Below are 21,669 nucleotides of genomic sequence, written 5' to 3'. Positions count from 1 at the left end.
TAATCTATAAATCTCTCTGGGATCCTTATGACTGAAGAGGGGGGTAACAAACTTTTTTAATAAATAAAATAAGGAAAGGAGAAAGTTAAACACCAACTATGAAGGAGTGTGCAAATGGGAGCCCTGTTTCTAAATATCCAGAGGACATTTATTTTATATTTAATGAAATGCACAGTTGGGGGTGGGGCGTTTTGCACATGCACACAAGCTCTACTTGACATCTTATTTTGATAATCTATTCCTAGAATCTACAAGAACCAGGACCAATGTTTGACAAGAAGGAACAGGTTTGTGGACAAGCAGGTTTTTCTGACTCACCTGCACGGATCAATTGGAAAAAATAAAAAAGGGTAGCGGGTGGAGATTACAGAGAAGGGAGAAATCGCAGGATAAAGTGTGAGTAATGGAGCTGGCACTGAGCCTTGCCACACCACCACTGACTTCTGAGCATGCCAGTCCCACAGGCGTAGCTTTCTGGCAGGATGAAGGGAACAGAAGGAAGTACAAGAAATGCTAAGAGTTGTATGCAGCTTACTTGGTGAGCTCTCTTTGGGGAACAATGAAGTGGGCTGGAGGTTTCATCCAGTCACATGTCAATCTTTATGACTGGGGAAGCCAGTGTTTCTCATAGTGCCCAGAATGCTACAGATCATTTAAATGTTAGATTATTCAAGTGAAATCCTTCACTCCCCACCCCTACTGCTTACTCCAGTATCTGAGACTTTGAAATTTAGTATTAGAGCTGAGCTGAAATGTCTCCAAATATTTTTTCCCCCTGAAAAATGTCCAGAGTTTTTCGCTCTCTTGCTCCCTTAGAAGAAGGCAAAAGGGAGACAAAAAGTTAGGAAAAAATAAATTAACTGTGCAACTGCCACTAATCCCCACCCCCTATTAACTGCTAGATAAATTTTCCTCCCCCTGGAGAAATTAAGTGAAAATGTCTCTCCAATTGTTCTGCCCACAAAGAGGGTGGAGAATTTCAAGACGTCCTTTGTGCACAGCCCTAATTAGGAATAATGCCTTCCCTCCTGGTAAATAATATTTACCTGGTAAATAATAATAAATGATATTTTGTGTGTGTGTGTGTGTTTGATGTTGAACTCATTTGCAGAGTTTGCCATTGTTGTATCTGTTGGAAGAGAATGCCAGTTTTATGCTGTGCTGAAAATCCATTTTCAGTGTTTTAAATCTCCTACATATGCAGTTTATTTGCATGGAGCAAATCCCATACCTTACAGATAAAACAAGTATTTCAGGTATCTTAATAGCTGAGGGGCACCCTGTTTTAGAAGGGCAAACAGATGAACAACCAGGAGACACTTTCAAATGTACCAAACAGCAGTTGGGTTATCCGATTTCTGGTGCACATTCGCTCCAAAAATATTTCATGCTATTTATTTAGTGACAGCTTTAGAAATCAATTCTATCAACTATGACTCACTGAGCTACTGTTATGTAATTAGCATGAACATAAAAAGATAGCCTTTGTTCCAACATATAAGGAAGTGTAAGAGAGCTTATACTGAGCCATATGGATATTTATCTTCAGTCTTTATTCCTGCCAGTAAATTTCACAAGAGGGATCAACACAGCCAAAGTTCCTGTAATCCTGTGCCCCTTGGTTCCACACGTTGTTCTGAGAAACTATACCAACCAGAACCCTGCCATATTAGATGTGGCCATAAAAGTAAAACATGTGTAGTGGTGGCACTACTGAGACGGAGCATGAACCGATGCGGACTCTGAAGTCGTCATCTGAGGCCCTTTTTCTGCACAAGAGCCTTGAATAGAGGCAACATGAGAACGGGGCCTTTTCTGCAATGGCTCCCTGGTTGTGGAATGCTCTGCCCAGGCAGGTCTGCTTGGCATCACCATTATATATCTTTGGATGCCAGGCAAAAACATTCCTCTTCTCCCAGGCTTTGGGGTAATTTAACAATCTATGGCATTTTAATCTCTCTCTCTCTCTCTCTCTCTCTCTCTCTCTCTGTGTGTGTGTGTGATTGTTTTTGTTTGTTCTTACGTCATGCATTTTTTGTGATTTTCTATTGTAAACAGCCCTGTGATCTTTGGATGAAGGTCAGTATAGAAATTTAATAAATAAATAATCAATATATTTGCTTGGAGACTGTTTTGGGGTGGATGGGGACAATTTGAGGCAGCAGAGGAAGGTATATTAGTTAGGCTAATATCCCAATGGCTTTTGACATTGACACCTTGATCCCTGTGAGATTAGCTCTTGAGTGGCAATGTTGCCTTAATTTCCTTGATTTTTAAAACAGGGATGGGGATTTATGGCCCCCTTGAAGGTGTTGTACTACAACTCCCATCCCCCCCCAAATACAGATAGTTTTAAAATACAAGTAACAGATTTTTGTATTTTGCCAGACATTTGGTTGATGGGTCTTTATTCTTCTAGTTAATATACCTGCTGGTTGTTCTGCAACCAGGAATTATGGAATTTAGTAAGTGATTTTATCTATATCTATGCAAACACAAGCCTCAACACACACATATTCATGCTGATTTTAGCCGCATGTAAGCCACCTTAAGCTGCATCTTGTAAGACATGTGGATATAACTAATAAATAACTAATGAATTTTTACCAAAACAGTTGGAGAATGGAGACTTTTAGCTTGAGTTAGCTGTAAGCAGTTCGAAAGCACGTCAAAGTGCAAGTAGATAAATAGGTAAACGGCGTTTCCGTGCGGGAAGGTAAACGGCATTTCCATGCGCTGCTCTGGTTCGCCAGAAGCGGCTTAGTCATGCTGGCCACATGATCCGGAAGTTGTACGCCAGCTCCCTCGGCCAATAAAGCGAGATGAGCGCCGCAACTCCAGAGTTGGTCACGACTGGACCTAATGGTCAGGGGTCCCTTTACCTTTATATCTGTGTGTGCATGTGTTTGCAATTCAGTTTTATAACTTGCTGTTGTTAGCTACCTGGAAGAAAAGGAGGGATGCAAATGTTTTGATTTTTAAAAAACTTTTGTAAAAGTTAAGGCAATGCTTCAGAAGTGGACTTGAGGCCCTTAAAACGCCAACAGCAACGTTAGAACACTAGGAATTCCCAGGATATAACAAAGGGGATGGGAAGAGAGAGACGTCCTGTGACCTTTGGTACTGATGGGAGTATGGCCATCTTGATCACTGTGGAGTGAGGGTTAGGGACTAACTTCATATGATTACCACATAAATATGTTTATGAGTCTCCAATAAGGTTTCTTTCTCTGTCCATTTCAGTATTTTAATTCTTCTCTGCTTTGATGTATGTCACCCTCAAACAACTGCCTTTGCCCATGCCTCCAATGCTCATTTAGCACTGTAAGGACCACAGCCCTACATTTAATTATGAAAATATAAATCTTTTATTTTATTACACAGAGAGCAGGGAAACTTATGTGTCTGTGCCTGCAGCCAGAGCAGCATAATTAAGCAAAACCTATGTATGCAAATGACACATCCTGTGTAACCCATTGCATAGTCAATCTCCATTAGCCACCACAGGGCAAGAAGGCTGAGATACAGGGCGGGAAAAGGCCACACTTATCAAACAGAGAAATGGGGAAACGGCCAGAGAGCAGCAATCAAGTTAAAAGCTCTTCCCTAAGACAGGAAGCCTGCAGGATAAAACTTCTTTGCCTTGTGTGTACAATAAAATGTAGGTGTGCGGGGAATGTCAAGCAAAGTTCACAACAGGTCCAGGTTCAAGCCCTGGTTTTCATTTGGCTCCCGTTAAGGAGCTCAGCTTCTCAGTATCAGTAGCACAGCATAAAGCCATGTTGTCCCATATAAAGTTACCTGTAGCATGCTTCAACACTTGGGCGTTGGTGATTTGGGCTTCAAGAAGGGTTCTAAAAACACTACTGACATGCATGTTTCATTGAAATCAATGGGGTTCACTTCCAAGATATCTGTTTAGAATCAGTGGGAATGAATTTTAAGAGAAAGAAGCATAAATTTAAATATTTTCTTGGGTTGTGGAGTGGGATGGAAATTCTCGGCTTTCGTTTTGTGCTCTCCAACTGAGAAGTAAAACATTGTATTGAATCTCAACATCTCCTGTAAATCTAATTCTTTTACCATAGTTCCATCTTTACATGCTTAAAGTAACGTCAGTAACTAGTACTCCCTTCTCAGAAATTCTGATCTTGGCTTACATTGTGCCCAGTGCTGTGAGAACAAACAAAATAGTGACTCATGATATGGCTGCTGATAGGAAGCTTTTTATGTACTCAACTTATAAAGGACTGACCAAGATTACAATGTGAATGACAGCATACAGTAATTCACCCTAAAATGAGACAGTCTGACTTCCATCTTGCGTGGTTCAACTTTTTTAAAAAAATAAGTGAAATCCCTATGGTCCACAAATATGTTTTAATTTAGAAAATAAGGATGCATACTCAGAATCTGTTGACAATAAAAAGTAACTAATCTGTATTCACTAATATGGGAATATATGTTCTAGCTTAAGGGGGGGAAAAAGTGATTTGCTGGATCAGAGCAAACATTACTTAATCCTGTATTTGTAGCAAGAATAACAGAAGCCACCAGGCACTATGAGATCCACACAAAAATTGGTCAGTGATTCAGTGATAGACCGTTCCCCATCTCATCCCCAAACACTGGATTTGTGTACAAGTCTGTTTGATATTCAGGATAGCCTTCACATGGGGTAAAGACCACCTGGGAGTAACTTAAAGGTAAAGATTGTCAGGTTTACATTTCTTGGTACCGAAAGTATTCGCTTAAAGTGTAGAGATTTTTCCTATTCTAATTAATTCTAGAGGGTTCTGAAAGCTTCTCTGTGTGATACAAGCTGGTGCAAGCTAGAAGTTTCTAGAAGCTTCTATTCTGCCTGGAAACAAGCAGAAGGTTCCACCTAAACATTAGGAAGAACTTCCTGACAGTAAGAGCTGTTCAACAGTGGAATTTGCTGCCAAGGAGTGTGGTGGAGTCTCCTTCTTTGGAGGTCTTTAAGCAGAGGCTTGACAACCATATGTCAGGAGTGCTCTGATGGTGTTTCCTGCTTGGCAGGGGGTTGGACTCGATGGCCCTTGTGGTCTCTTCCAACTCTATGATTCTATGGTTCCTAAGAATAGGCCATAAGGAGCCTGGGTTTCACTTTCTGTCTCTCTTTCTGGCATGGTGGTCTGTACATAGTACTAAGTGTATGTTTTAGACTTACTGAAGTTTAAGTTAAGTCTGATGCAACTGGATTTCCTATGGACTGTGCCAATCCTGAAGAATTCGATTTGTGACTGTTATGCTCATTTACCTTCAGTAATAAACTCTGCTGAATGAAGATGATTACCTCTGAGTTGTTTTTTGGGGAACCCGGCATCATGTTTATTGTTTTACTCTGCTAATAATATGTTGAGGTCTGCTCTGATCAGTATGGAGAAGAATCCATGACAAAGATATCATGAAGAAAGGAATGTTTAAGCCATTCATAATCTGAGTAGTGGAATAGTTTCCCATAGTGAGAGAAAATACTACCTATTTTAACACCTATTCAAAATGTAAGATGTGGAATTTACCCAAGAAAAACAATTTCTAGAAGGGGTCCTGTGCTGATCTCTTGAAGCAAACACAGCAGTTTTGCGGCACCGTAAAGACTAACTTATTTATTATAGCTTAAGCTTTCATGAACTAGTCCACTTCATCAAATGCATGAAGTGTTATTCTGAGCAGTAGGCACTTTTAAACATGATTGTGGTGAGGTAATTGTAAACAGCAAGATCAGAAGAGAAAGGAATTAGGTAATTATCGCTTGGTGTACCTTTTTGCAAGCAGAAACTGGACCATGGTAATTTGACGTTCAACTTCTGATACAAGAAAATACATTCTCTGTGCCAGTTTAGGATGAAATTTCAAAATCAAAAGGCAACAGAGGCCAACTGTTTTGTTATGATGATGTTATCCCCTGTGTACTGGAATATACACCTGCACCTGAGTAGTCTGTTGCTTAGATGATTTATTTCTTCCTGCAAAGCTTCGTAACTTTTTCCTATGTTGTAAATACCATGATTTCCTATGATGTTAAAACTTAAAACATTATTTCTATTTTAAAACAAATGTTTATCATTATCAGTGACAAAGTGATCTAGAAGACAGAGGGTCCAACCTACACTTGCTAGAGACGCTCCTTAAATGTATTCTCTATCTTAGCTGTACGAAACAGATCTTTAGGGTTAAACAGCTGGGGTTTGGTTTATGACTTTCCACATCTAGTGGGGAATCTTTCTGAAGACTTTCCATTTCTTAAAACATAACGAACACTCACAATATTCTATTTCTAGTTCTTCAACAGTAATTTGAAATACCTAGTCAAGTTTCCAACGCCTAACAGTTGTGTCTTACATCTCGCATACACATCAATAACCTCACAGTTGTAGGACAGATCAGAAAAACTAGCTTGGGAAGGTTTTGGACCTCTGCGTTTTTCTGATACTTGGGGATTACTGAATCACAGATAATGGTGGGCTTAATACCTGAAGTGCTGAAGTTACAAAAAAAATATTCTGGTTGACATTATCCAGGCCTGGAACCATGGGGTCGGGGGTGGGGCACAGAAAGCTTGTCAAGAGTATCCATAGAAGTCTGTTTAAAATAATGTATCTTCCTTTGGCCTAATGGAATCAATTTTCCTTGGAACCATTAAGCTGACATCATAATTTGGTGGATCCATTATTGTGCCTGTCCAATTTATGTGCCAAGGGCACAGAAACACAGTTTTTGCAGCACTCAAGACTGTGGAAATTTTAGCCACACTCAGAAAACCATAGATTGGCTTAATAAGCTGAGGTATGGATAAGCCATTTGCCTGCAGGCAGAGTCCCTTCTTGCTCCCTTTGAGCTCTGACCAAGAAGCAGTGCTTGCTTTTTTGTAACAAATACATAAATGACACCTGGCTGCCTCCAGATCAGTAAGCAAATCAGTAGGACAAAGGAGCCACAGGTAAAAGGTGAAAGCCACGCCTTGGCCAGATTCAATCCCTGGCATTGCTGGCTTAAAAGGATTGCAGGCAGTGGATGTGGGCAAGATCCACCCCCAATACATGGGGAGCTGCCATTTTAGTAACTCAGCAATCCAGGCCACTGTGAAAGAGAATCCTGACTGAAATCCTGAACAGACACTGTCAGTCAGTATAGATAATAACTCACTATAAGGTAGCTAGTGATGTATGTTCAGTGTTTTTAAAAGCACTGCAGTTAAAGAGCAGGCATTGTAGACTCACCCGAGTGCGTCCTGAGGTGTCCTGTGAGGGCATCCCTTCTCCGGCAAGCATAGCTACAGAAGGGACATTTGAACGGTTTCTCCCCAGAGTGTAATTTGATGTGCCTCAGTAGATTCCCCTTCTGCGTGAAGGAAGCTCCACATTGGTTACAGTGAAAGGGACGTTCACCTGCAGTGGAGAAGACAACGGAGAAAAGGTCTGAGAAACCATGGCCAACAAATATACATGCCCAATCTCCCAATATTCAAACAAAGGTGCTCTCATAAATATAATATCTGAGACAATGAAATCCAGGAAAGCTTCGAATCTACCCCTCCTGAAATGCTACATAATAGTAGAGAAAAACTTTCAGCACCAGCAGCAGGCGCACACTTTGGTAATATGGCACCCTGGGTGAGGACCAAATCACACACCCATTTCTTATTTTCACAATAATTCATTTTGGTACTGTTGCTTTTTAACGGATCTTCTCCAAATATAGGGTCAGGATCTGGAGTCAGGAGCAGGTCAGCAATAAAATACTCTTCATTCAAAGAAACCAAAACAATTCAGGCCTAGTGATCACAGCAACTCTTCCCAGCAGGTCTTGCCCCAATGAGGCAGTTGCAAGGACTGAAGGTCACCACTCTCTAAGGCTCCCCCCCCCGATCCTTCCCCAGCAACCTAACGCTCCTTCGTCTTGTCTCTCTTTGCTCCCCCGTCTTCATTCCACTTTGTGTTTTGGCAGACCAGGGAGGTCAACAAAACAGGAATACACTTATGTGGGACACTTCTGTGGCCACCATTTATGTTTTATCACCATAGCTGGGGCTACCAAATAATTATGCAGTCCCACCCACCCATACTCATTTAGACCACATGTGATCAGCAGAATCAGCAGCCATTGGTTTATTAATAGTTATTTATAAAAAATTGTATCCTGCCCTTCCTCCCAAAGGAGTTCAGGGCAGCAAACACAGAAATAGTAAAACAAATAAAATATCTACAAACAATTCCAATACAGATGCAGATAGGGAAAGAACTCTACTTTAAAAAAGCTTGTTGGGAAAGGAAGGCATTCAGAAGACACCAAAGAGACTATGGACACTACATCTGTCTAATATTGAACAGGTGGGAATTCCAAAGGGTTGGTAAAAGGTAAAGGTAAAGGTACCCCTGCCCGTACGGGCCAGTCTTGACAGACTCTGGGGTTGTGCGCCCATCTCACTTAAGAGGCCAGGGGCCAGCGCTGTCCGGAGACACTTCCGGGTCACGTGGCCAGCGTGACATCGCTGCTCTGGCGAGCCAGAGCCGCACACGGAAACGCCGTTTACCTTCCCGCTGGTAAGCGGTCCCTATTTATCTACTTGCACCCGGAGGTGCTTTCGAACTGCTAGGTTGGCAGGCGCTGGGACCGAGCAGCGGGAGCGCACCCCGCCGCAGGGATTCGAACCACCGACCTTTCGATCGGCAAGCCCTAGGCGCTGAGGCTTTAACCCACAGCGCCACCTGCGTCCCCAAAGGGTTGGTACCACAACACTAAAGGCCAGATTCCTAGACTGTGCAGAGCAGACACCCTGATAAAATGGATTGCGCAGGAAGCCCCGCCTGCAGAGCACATGGATCATTTGGGAGTACAAGGGGAGGGAACGTCTTTCAAGCATCCTGACTGCAAGCTGTATAGGGCTTTATATATGTATTCAGACAAATGCAGGTATACCACAATGGGCAGAGCCACACCATATATTTAAAGAACTATGAGTGCTCATTTAAAGCATATCAGTTCCCCCAAAGAATCCTGCGAACAGTAGTGTCCCTCTCACAGCAATATACTACAGTTCCATGATTCTTTGTGCTCAGTCATGTGCTTTAAATGTACGGTGTGGATCTGCCCACTGTCTAAAGCACACATGAGGGATTTCCTGTATTGACTTCATAAATATGGCAATTAAGTTGTTCCATATAACAGTCGTGCTTGCATTATATTGCAGCTGATGGACATTTTTCTCTATAAAGACTACATTTTTCTTATACACAGATAACATGTAAAGTGCAGCCCGCACATTGCCAAAGAAGTCTCTCTCTCACACAACAATGCCACAAGGTGTTTGACAAGCGAATAGATGCTGAACTCAGGAACAGAAGGAGGCAACATTTCTGCTTATTGTTGGGTTGTTTAAATTTAAAGCAGCTCAGTAGCTGGGTAGGCTAAAAATGAAGCACCTTCAAGTTTCTGAGCAGTAAAGCCCTGATTACTGATAAACAAATGACAGAATTCAGCTACAATTTTACACACACCTACCTATACACATATAACTCCATGGGACTTACTTCTGAGTAGACATTGAGCCTAGGATTGAGCTTAGTTCTTAAAAGTTAAGGCTAAATTGTAAATGTAGATCTTAAAAACTTTTAAAATCAGCAAATTCCAGAGTCAGTATTCATTATTCTACCTCAGTTGGAACTTTCAGGGTAGCCAGCTTTCCCTCTCATCTGACAGAATGCTTTAATTACTCATGTCAGAGTCATCCCCATCATTTCCCCCTTCTCACATATGTCATCTGCAGAATAGTCATTTAAAACTACCTTAATAGGGAGATTAATGAGCTTAACTGAGCAAGTGGATTAATGCTTTAATATTCTCAATCAGGTTTCCAACAGTCATACCCTGATAGTGCACATTTGCCTTCCAAGGGAAACCTTTATACCTGCCTAGAAGATCTGAACTGGGAAGCATCATGTTGTGCTGAGCAGACCAGGGAAATCTGAAGCGAGATTCATCTTGACCCTGAGGCCCTCTAAACCCTAAAAACCCATATCAATGTGTGGGTGGGCGGGTGGTTGCTATCATTAATGGGTGGGGAAGTAAAGACTGCATAGGCTCAGATTCATTTGCTTTTATAGCTGCCCCATATATTCCAAGGCTTGGTACTGGAATACCAACCTTGGTCTAAACCCTGGTTGACATCAAGCCCTGCTGACCAGGGAAGCCTAGCCAGGCTAAACCAGGCCTTCAGATTTCCTGTGCTGATTTGTTTCATGCCCTGATCAGGCAATTTGTGCAGCACCCATCCTGAGTACTACCTTCCATATAAATAAAGGCCTTCTGAATCTAGTGAAACTATTTGCCCTTGCTAAAATAATGATCTACCTGAAGTAGTGTTAGAGCAAGTGATGCACATAGCATAAACTTTCATAGAATCAGTGTTAGAAATATAAGCTAGGTGCCAAATGACACCTTCCACCTAGGTTTCAGTCGTCACAACGGAATGTCATTGTAGGGGGTTGAGCTAGATGGCCCTTGGTGTCCTTTCCAATACAATTCTATGATCCTCTGATCTCAACTACATTGCTTGTCTGCAGCTTGCTCTCACAACAATTTGCCCCAGTATGCAAGAAGGAGAAACACACACAGGGAAAATGGAAATGGCACTAACTATGAACTACGGCAGAAGTTTTTTAACTGTGGTCGCCAAACTGGCGCCCAGAAATCTCTTCTATAAGCTCCACAACAAAAGCCTGATTCTCACCGATGAACAAAATCTGAGTCCAGGCTGTAGCATTTCAAGCTACAGCTGTGGCTCACACAGAGCTGAATGCTCATTAACACACCCACCCAATACCCACACCCATAATGTAGAAAACTAGCATGTGAGGGAGAAGGGTCCAGACCGGACTTCTTCAAACCCTAGCTTTCTGTGTGCAGAGACATGTTTTACATGAAACAGTATTCAGTCACATGAGTCATCATCTGCATATGACACAGTCCATATGCACAGACCACCTCTGTGAGAACTAGGCCAAAGAGTACCTTAAGTATTCAGTGACAGTATTACCTGATTACCTGGCTATTGCAATCATGAAAAATTCTATAAAGTAGGCTGTGCAATGCAAGTCTTTGAGTAATCAAGAAGTTAAGTTGAAAAGTGACAAATCTGATTTGGTACTCCTGTGAAACAAACTGTAGAACAGCAGTTTTACATGTTGTCTACAGTTTCACATCCTTCTGTAAATAAAACTTCTTTGATGAATGATGGTCCACAGAAAGCTTGCATTTCATGATCAATGATTGTAAAGGCTACGTCAAAGCATTTTGGAAATGATAAATGGATTAAAAGCCCTTTGCTGGGAGTAGTAGTTTTAAAGGAGAAAAAGCAAGGAAAGGGGGAAGGAAAGGTCTTGCCAATTTTAGATAGGTTTTTGAGATCATGATATGTTATACAAGTTTTCGATTTTTCTTATAAGCCTTTTTGCGAATTACCATCCTGTGCATCAGTTTCTTAACAGAACAGCGTGTGTGTTTGGGGGGGGGGAGGGGTGCTGATTTGTCTCACATATGGAGCACAAATCCACTGCACAGAGAATCTTAGGCCTCAGCCCAAATGACCCCTGATTTTTACAATCCCACTTGGGAAAAGGGGAGGAATCCCAGACCTTAGATGGGAATGTTTCCAAAGCTCACACTCAGGAAATCAGTTTAGAATTTGTGAAACATTCATAAGTTACAGTCAAAACCCAGAAATAATATTTATAGCATCCTAAAGATTAAAATGTGTTGTGTTATAACCTTCCCTCGGCCACAACTTCATTATGCACAATTCAGGTGTTGCTCCTAGACAATAAGGCGAAATTAAGAACAATTTACAGATTCAAATGAATCAAAAAGGTAATCTTTTCAGAAATTACCATTATGGGTTGCACTGGAGGCTCAGGGTCACTGTGAGTTTGCATGTTCGGATCTCAAAACAACCAAAACAAACACAAACAAACAAACAACAACAACCCCATGCCACCTACAGAAAACAACAAGCTGAATCTTTCTTCCTAACATTTCAGGTCACTATTCAGAAAGAGGGATTTACCCCTATGGGACAGAATTCAAACATGCAATCTCCTCCTGGCCCCAACCTGTGGGCAGAACTAGTACAGTCCAGAAGAAGCATTATCACTTGATTTGGTTTATGGTATAAGGGGATCAAGGTATAAGATTGTTTTTTGTACCTACATATGAACCTAAAGCCCTATAAAAGGAAGAGCAAGGTGGAAGGTTCAAAAAGCTAACTAGGAGTGTACACGAGTCTTTTCAGGAGCATCCTTTCTCATAACTATTCCTCATCTTTATGAGTAGCTTTCATGAGAATGTAGTTTCAAGATCCAGTAGTGCGGCATCATAGTCATAAGGCTTGTCCCTCGCTCAGGGGATATTTCAGGCTCCTGCTCAACCTTAAGCTTTCATTTTTTCATTTTTATTTTAAAAATCAAGGATTAAATAACTTCCTGTATGTTAGGCTATCTGCTTTTATGGCCTGCCGGTTCTGTAATTACTCTCTGCCCCTAGTGGCTCCCACCTCACAAAATCTCTGGCTAAGAGCCAGGAACAGCCACTCGAGCTGTAAGTCCCCCTACAACAGGAGTAGGGAAGTTCTGGTCCTCCGGATATTGTTGGACTTCAGCTCCCATCAGTCCCAGCTAGCGTGGCCAGTGGCTGGAGATGATGTGAATGGTAGTCCTCTGATATCTGGAGGGCCACTGGTTTAGTTCCTGCTTTAGTTCCCTCATCTACACAACCATCAAAGGCACAGGAGACCTGTCCTCTTTGCGTTTGCCCCTTCCCCCTGTGTACAGTAGGGTTAGAATTTACAGTCTGAAATTTAGCCTGTTCCCAAGGGCTAAATGGAGGAGTGAAATCTTAGGCTGAAGGAACTGAATGAGGGTGAAGGGGTATAAGCTGCATAGCTTGAGAGTTTCTGCTATTCATTACACACACATGGCCCTCACGCCTCCAGAACAAGACCCCAAACGCATTCAGGTTTTTTCCGCCACCAGGAACAATTATCTGCATCAACCCATCTGACCCCTCAGCAGTTTTCATCCCCCAGATGCTCCAGGCACCACGCCTTCCCCTCCCATGCTCCATTCTCTGCCCCCCTGAATCTGAGCATCAGATGACTGGGAGCTTCAAACATCTACACAGCTCTGAGTCTGCTGGCCAATGCTTTTAGTGAGCTTCCTTTTTAAAAAGAATGAAATACTATGCTTGGATACGCACCAACACATATCTATTTAGACCAACTATTTTGTAGGGTTTGGCAGCCAAGTTTTGTGGTATGGAACAGTTTCACAAAAGGCCAAGAAGTAATTCATGGTGCACATTAATAAGGTAAAGGTAAAGGTACCCCTGCCCGTACGGGCCAGTCTTGACAGACTCTGGGGTTGTGCGCCCATCTTACTTAAGAGGCCAGGGGCCAGCGCTGTCCGGAGACACTTCCGGGTCACGTGGCCAGCGTGACATCGCTGCTCTGGCCAGAGCCAGAGCCAGAGCCAGAGCCGCACACGGAAACGCCGTTTACCTTCCCGCTGGTAAGCGGTCCCTATTTATCTACTTGCACCCGGAGGTGCTTTCGAACTGCTAGGTTGGCAGGCACTGGGACCGAGCAGCGGGAGCGCACCCCGCCGCAGGGATTCGAATCGCCGACCTTTCGATCGGCAAGCCCTAGGCGCTGAGGCTTTAACCCACAGCGCCACCTGCACATTAATATCATTCCCCAAAAGGCTAGCCAGCTAATTATACTTCCCAGTCACAATTACTGCTTACTTATCTGCTTACTCTGCGCCTCTTACATCACAAGAACTGTATCCAGCAGATGAGGTAGGGTATTTTTATTTATTTTTTAAATAAAGTTAAGCTGTTCCTCCCCTCCGCACCTTTCAGTTTTTATTCTCATGCTGTTTGATGCACCACAGGCTTACAGGGTTATCAGTATGTTTTTTGGTGCTTATTTGCAAGGAGATTTTAATGCATCAAAATAACATATCCAGTGTTTTAGAAGATTCAAAGCATTTGAATTATTTCAGGCCAGGTCAAAAGAGGTGGTAAAATGGACTGTACCACTTCAAACTGTGGGGTGGGGTGAATACCATTTCTGAATGTTCCACTAGGTAGAATTACTCCCTACAAGTAAGAAATGGAGTAGACTGGGTAGAAATAATTGTACGTACTGGTTTTTAATTGTGCAGTGTTTTTTCTTATACAGTGGTGCCCCGCAAGACGAATGCCTCGCAAGACGAAAAACCAGCTAGACGAAAGGGTTTTCCATTTTGGAGGTGCTTCGCAAGACGAATTTCCCTATGGGCTTGCTTCGCAAGACGAAAATGTCTTGTGAGTTTTTCCGACTTTTTTTCCCTCCCCCCCCTTTTTCTAAGCCGCTAAGCCGCTTATCTGTTAAGCCGCTAAAAGCCGCTAAGCCGCTAATAGCGCTAATCCGCTAATGGGCTTGCTTCGCAAGACGAAAAAACCGCTAGACGAAGAGACTCGCGGAACGGATTCTTTTCGTCTTGCGAGGCACCACTGTAGGGGTCTTTTTTAAAGGGATCACAATTGGTTTTTGAAGTCGTACAAGTCTATTCTACCTCCTGACAACTCCATCACCACATTCTATGTCATGCGTAGACTCTGCCTGAGTGATCCTTACAACTGTCCTATTAGAGGTAACAACATGATTATCCCACGTTGGAGATTCAGCTTTACCTTTTATAGGTACCATTTCTAAACATGTACTGGAAAACCTCCCCTGTCTTCCCCACAAAAAAGGAAACTTCCATATAATAAAATAGCTAAGCAACATCTGGGGTCAGCCAAAGTAGAGAACAAAGCTACACACAGAAAGAGAAGTCATTTCTATATGCTTGAGAACATCTGAATAGCCAATGCATCACTGCCTTTTCTCAGAGAGGGAACAAGCACTATTCCTCAATATAGGAACTCTAATGGCTCTAACAAAAGGACAGTGTCTTATGTAATCTCTTTCTCTTTCTTTTTTGGGTCACAATGCTATGGGGCGGGGGGTGGAGGTGGAGAGCCAACAACTCTGCAGCGCCTAAAGTGTAAAATGTCCAAATTGTCTCTATATTTACTGCCACTGTAATAAATCAAATAATAATAATACCTGTGATTTACCTCCATGTTCAGTTCAGGGTCAGGTACTTTACACTCCCACTCTATGCATGCACACATACACACACATGCCCCTTAAAACATAGGAAATTGCCTTATACTGAGTCAGACCATTGGTAATTCTAGCCCAGCGTTACCTATTCTGAAAGGCAACAGCTCTCCACGCTCTCAGGCAGAGTTTTCCGCTAGCTCTGCTTCCTGAGATGTCAAGAACTGAATCTTTCTGCATGCAAAGTATCAGCCCTAATACTGAGAGGTGGATCTTCCTCGCTTGCACCAGTCGCACCCTAGTTGCACCTTGTTGAAGACAATGAGTTTTTAACGGGATTGTCCCAACTTGTTTTTTCTCATATCCCTCCTATTATCACCCCCAACCTTTTTCGTTTTTGTAATTGTTCTTCTTCCTTGCCTCCTGCTCCCCTTTGCTAATTATTTTTGAATCTGATATGTAGTCATGCCTCAGACTATATCATGTAGATTTATGAACAGGTTTTTTTTTCAGATGCTGAGTGCTGCCAGGTCATATCACAGTTAGGTGCCAAGGCCCTCACGGCAGTGCATATGCCACCCCACCAACACTCAAGAGCCTGGGAGCGGTTTTGTCTTCTAGCTACTCAGTTAGGGAGAGCCAGGCAGGAGCCCACTTTCCAAGACCCTCCTGCTTCTGTTTGGGTGCAGGACTTTGAACAATACAAAAGTTGTTGCTTCTTATTAAACAAGCAAACTATTTATTTTTAATGCATAAAAAGGGGAGGGGAGCCTCTCAAGGATGTCATAATCAGCTATTTCTATTCAACATATTTGAACCACTTCTGCCCTACCTTAGAAATCAGTTTTTCCAGGTTTGGATTTACCGTTAGACAAATGCTATTGTGAAAGTCATACTGGGAATATGTCGACTTTGGGGGGCAGACTGAACACCCACACTATCCAACCTATGTTTTATACTGCAGTGCCCGCAGAGCTCAAAACGAAGGTTGCAGTTCTGAGCGCATCTACCAGTATGTAAATTCCACCAAAACTAATAGAACACACTTCCACGGAAGTATGTTTTGGATTAAACCCAGTTACAAACTCTTGCTCAGCAGACACACCTAAACACAACTGAAACCCAGCAACCTGGTTGCTTTTATCAATAGCAGCGTGCATTTAGAAGGGGGCTCTCTTGGGAGTTCAACAGCCCTTGGTGATTCAGGAGTGGCATTTGCTGTGGCAGCCCCTAAGCTGTGGAATTCTTTCCCCAAAGAAGCACATCTGGAACCTTCATCATACAACTTTCATATATGCTGAAGACACACCTCTTTACCCTGGCCTTTGACACCAGTGAGAGGTATTTCATGACCGACCTTATTGCTTAGGGCTCCACACTTAATAGTCTCATTATTCATTGCATTTTCTCCTCGCTTACTGCAGCAAATGTCTCGAGGTGACTTACAATTACAAAAGCATACATAATACAAAATTTTAAATACATCAGAAATATAAAATAATACTATTGACTTAAAGTGCTCATCCTTCAATAAAACAAAAAGGACAGATCCTACCCTACCCTACTAAAAGATGAACAGCAATCCTGGCTAGGCTACCCTAAATAAGAGCCAAGTGCCTGGGTGAACAGGAATGTCTTCGCTGGCCCCTAGAAGCTGATATTGATGGTGCCGGGCATGTTTATGAGATCTAGGAAGCAGGCATGGTCCTGCTACTTCCCTGGAAGTCTGGGGACGGGGTGAGCTTACAAAAGGGTTTAGTCAAACAAAATGGGAAAAATAACAGAGGCAAGCAGGTGCTCTCTGGCCAATGTACAATTTTCGTTTTTCTAGGCTTTTCACAAATATGAATTGTTGAGTCCAACATAATTTCAAGCCATCCACTGGGTTCTCCAGTGTATTCAGACACCTCCAAACATGGAAGCTAATAGTTGGTATCATGGCTGATAGCTACTGAAAGACCTAGTCACCATAAAGGCCAGTCACTTTGCCATGTGAGAGATGTCCTGATTTTAGCAAAGACTCTTACTTACACTTTGGTGTGAGCTAAATGACTTGAGAAACAGGAGGTGAGGGCTTTGTAAAGCTACTGAAAAATGGGAGGTCAACTTTTAAAGAGCTGGCTTAGGATGTCCCTTCATAGTGAAGGACACTTGGCAGGGGAATTTTTTCTCTCTCAAATGCATTCATTACCGTGAAGTAGGTAAGTCTAGAAATCTGTGCTATTAACGTTCTCCCCAATTAGTCAACAGACTGACATATTTTGAAAGGATTTTTGAATATATTCCTTACTGCACTTGATTATCATTGGTGAATCAAGAAATGCAAGAGAACAGATGTCAGGTAATATCAACATCAGATGCCAAAGGCAGTCATCACGTTTTCTTTCAGCTGCTTACCAGTGTGACTCCTTTTATGTACCATAAGCACATTGGGCCCAATGCAAACCATGCCACAGACGTCACATTTCAGTTTACCATTCGGAAGCCGGATTCCTCCCTCGCCTGACAGCTCCTGAATTTTTCTGTTCTCCACCATCTCGTGGTTCTCAGTAAGGGGCTCTTCCAAGCTGCTCCCTTCATTATGACCCCTGATCCCATCTTCCCGCCTCAGGGGCTTCCTGTCAGAATCCTCATCATCACTTTGCATTTCTAGCTTTATGGAATTTGCTGCGAATAAATAAATAGCACATTAAGAAAATTAACTTTTGTTTCATTAGCGACTGTAATAAAGAGCAACAATACTGCTGTGTTAGTTTTAAATACTAATTTCAAAAAGGTTCACAGGACATCTTCCATTTCCTGCAACCTTTGTTTAATTTGAAAGTTTGCTGATCTGCTATAATGGCCCAACCAATCAGGAAACAGAAATATAAAGCAGCAAATGTGGAACACATTGTGTGCATAGTCATGTAAGCAAGTCAAGAACTGACACAGCAGGCCCCCAAGAAGCAGTTGTTGCTATATAATATTAATACTCATTGTTAGCTATTATTATCCTGAGATGAAGGGCAGAATGGAAATGTAATAAATACACAAATAAAAAAAGAATTTCAGTACCATCTGTGTACATATTGCTTTACAAAGAACAATGCTGATAAGTCTCTATCCCATAGCAGTCAAAGTTATGGTCAGCAAGATGTCATCAAGGCATGTCAAGGCTCTGAGCAATTCAGAATTACAAGACCCCTCTGCTCTAGTGTTTGAACTGGCCAACTAGACACAGGAGCTAGACAGGACCAGCAAGCACTCGTTCTACCACTCCATTGGTATCTCCTGCCCCAGTGCTGTGCTGCCTGGGACAGTAATTGTGTGAAGGCTCCCCTTGACCACATAGGAAGCTGCCTTATATGGGGCCAGATCATTGGTCCAGCTAGCCCCAAAGTATCTACTCTGGCTAGCAGTAGCCAATGGATGACAGAGGCATGACTACAAGGTTTCAGACAGAAAAGCCATTCTGAACCTCTTTTAAGTGAACCTGCTGCACCCAAAGCACATGGCGGCCTCTCCCATAGGAAATATGTAGCATCACTCAAAGCTGAACTCTCTTCCAGTACTGGACTTGAACTATTAGAGAAGCTTCCCCAGCCCAACCCCAGCTGCCCCAATAAATAAAAACATGATGCAGGTGTAGGAGAGGGGCTGCTTGACCCTTAAAGCCTTTTGCACTGAAAGTGTTTTTGCCTAAAAGTTAATTATTTATTTAACTAACTAGGCAAAGAATTGTGTGCCTAGTGAGAAGGCAAGCAAAGGCATATTTTTCTTGGGAACATACATTTGTATTTTGCTCCCAACGTTGTTCCCAAACTTTTTGTTATTTAAGAAATGAGGTTGGGGTGGGGGCATCTGACTCCTTAAATAACAAAAGGTTTGATTTTCAGAAGAGGAAGCCCTGCTGACAACAGAGCTGACATGAAAAGTGTATTAGCAGCATCATCTTGACTTCACCTGTGATATTAAGCGCTCCCTTCTGAACCCTGGCGAGAATCCAGTTGGATCCGCTTGTAAAAACCAGCAAAACAAAAGATTGCCAGTTAGCTTTGAAGTACAGCCTTTCACACACGCAGATTGTTTGAACGCAGTGCATTGTAAGACTCCCACACGCTTGAGGAATAAAAACTGCCAGGTCTCATGCTCCACTGCAAATCACCTTGGTCACTAAGCAAAGTTGTGCACACAGTTTTAAAAATGTCCATCCTCCCCTTTCTCAGTCCTTACCATTGTCAGGAACCTGCCATTAGAGCTTGTTGCTGTGTGAAGATTTCCTCTCCATCTGGGACTAAGAGAAGAATTGCAGGTCTCCAAGGAGGGAAATGCTGCTACAGCAGGGATCTCCTCAGCTCTTGACAAGTAGCCCTGCTACTTAGGGAATTCCCTCTGCCTTAGCATTACTTCATACACACATAGGCACACACACAGAGAAAGAGAGAGAGACGAGGGTCTTATTTATTTGAGGTACAGCTACTAAGCACTTTGGGGATCATCTGGTGGTAATGGGGGAGGTTTTAGCATCTTCTGAATCACTGGGAAGTCACTGTGCTCAACTGTGGCTGGATCAAGACCAGAATTATAGTCTTTACATTCAGGATACAATTCTATCAATGCTTACCTGGAAGTAAGCCCCATTGAACTCAATGGGATTTACTTCCTAAACATGTGAATTTTGTTGCACTCAATATTATCTGGTTGACCCTGTTTGGTTGAAGAAGAGGAAGAAGAAGAAGAAGAGGAAGAGGAGGAGGAGGAGGAGGTGTGAGACCGTGACTAACCCAAGGCCACACAACGGCCTGGTTCACACCTACTGGGACTGAGTGAACATGCAGGCTCAAGGAGAGGCGCTGCCAGTGGTCCTTTCTGCTGCCGCTTTGCTTGAGCAAAGCCACAGTTTGTCATAGAATGTTGTCCAAACCCAGACTGCATACACACCATGCATTTAAAGCATATGACTTCCCCCAAAGCATCCTAGGAACTGTAGTTAAGGGTGCTGAGAATGGTAACTTTGTGAGAGGTAAACACAGTTCCCAGGATTATTTGGGGAAGCAAAGTGCTTTAAATGTATAGTGTGCATGCAGCCACAGCCCCACGCTTGTTTTTAATGATGAGCGGTAACAAAGAACAAACCTTGGCTCAAGTCATAGTTCAGAGTTTGGCTTGGCTTGGCTTGGCTTGGGGCAGCAGCAAGAATGAGCAGGGGATAAGGAAAGTGGCTGAAATTTTCTCGCCAGGGGCCAAGACCTTTCTTATCTGGAAGTTCTGGAAGCTATGGCTGGCCTTGTCCCGCCTGGTCTGGGAGGGCCCTTACTGACTCAAAACTACAAAAGCTGAGGCTGCTGAACAGACTCTTGGGCTGGGCTGGGGATAGGGGGTTGCTGTTATTGATACTTTTTGTATTTTTATATCTTATGATTTAGGTGGAAATGTTTCAATTTTGTTGTGCACTTTTTGTTGTGTTTTATTTATCAATCATGACATTTTTTGTTATTATATGAATCTTGTCATGAGCAAGCTTTTAACTATGGAAAGGCTGCAGACAAATAAAGTATGATGCTACATTTGTGCTGCCTCCCTCAACTCAATTTTGGTTTAGAGTGTTGTGTGAACAACCAGGGGAAACATTCATGATGCTAAACAGGGTAACCAAGGTCACATTTTTAATTTTCATTCATCCCATAACAGAATTCAGGCACTTATTCAGAGAAGTGAGTGCTGCTCCTGAGTCTAATGTAAATGAAAAACAGAATTTACCAATAACATAAAAGTTCAGTCTAAAATTCAGGACAACTTGCTCTCACTGGCAGCACGTGGATGTTAAAAGCCACTACAAACATGACTGAACCTCATAACCATAGAACAGGCATAGGCGAACTCAGCCCTCCAGCTGTTTTGGGACTACAACTCCCATCATCCCTAGCTAACAGGACCGGTGGTCAGGGATGAAGGGAGTTGTAGTCCCAAAACATGTGGAGGGCCGAGTTCGCCTATGCCTGGACATCCAGTCTGATCCCTTGCTAGAGGTAGAAAATCCAGGCTAGAGCATCCCTAACAGATAACAGTTGTCCAGCCTCTGCTTGTGGTACTTTGCAGAAACCCACAGTACAAATCTCATGAGGAGGAGCTCTCAAACTCTCTACCCCTAGGACATCTGAACATTACTGAGGCCCACCAGTCGCAAATGGGTGATGTAGGGCAGCTGCAGAGCCAGTCATAAAATGGTGGCAGGTGGCAGCAGAGTGTGACATAACTGGTCCTTCTATGCATTTCTCTTCCCTATAACAGCTTTCCCCTCTTATCACCTTCCTTTCTATTCCTTGCCTAGCTATCTATTTATTTTAACAATAAATATTAACCTTTTATCTTACTTTCTAATTTCCTCCAACACCACCCTTGCTTCCACTCCCCCCAAAACTTATCTGTCTCCTGGCCACCTCTAATCAGCATGCAAGGGATTTCTGGTGCTGGCTTTCTTCCAGCCAAAATGCTATGGCACGGCTAGCGGGTGGTGTGGG

The 21,669-nt window shown here is 42.7% G+C and overlaps 1 protein-coding gene across 6 annotated transcripts in view; it reads right to left on the bottom strand.

The window, feature by feature from the left end:
• Nucleotides 1-21,669, bottom strand: part of IKZF2 (IKAROS family zinc finger 2) — a 112,124-nt gene that overhangs the window by 39,561 nt on the left and 50,894 nt on the right. For 4 of the 6 annotated variants that reach the window (XM_079979776.1, XM_079979777.1, XM_079979775.1 and 1 more), the window contains exons 4-5: nt 17,564-17,833; nt 7,245-7,412 (exon numbers count right to left, since the gene is read on the bottom strand). In XM_079979776.1, coding sequence (XP_079835902.1) covers nt 7,245-7,412; nt 17,564-17,833 — 438 coding nt within the window. The remainder of the gene's footprint in view (nt 1-7,244; nt 7,413-17,563; nt 17,834-21,669) is intronic. The other 2 variants (XM_079979778.1, XM_079979780.1) reach the window with 1 other exon arrangement.

The sequence above is a fragment of the Podarcis cretensis genome (genome assembly GCF_951804945.1).
Source record: "Podarcis cretensis genome assembly, chromosome: 1".
NCBI classification, from domain to species: domain Eukaryota; kingdom Metazoa; phylum Chordata; class Lepidosauria; order Squamata; family Lacertidae; genus Podarcis; species Podarcis cretensis.
The sequence above is the reverse complement of the archived record's forward strand: the minus strand, read 5'-3'. Positions and strand labels throughout refer to the sequence as shown.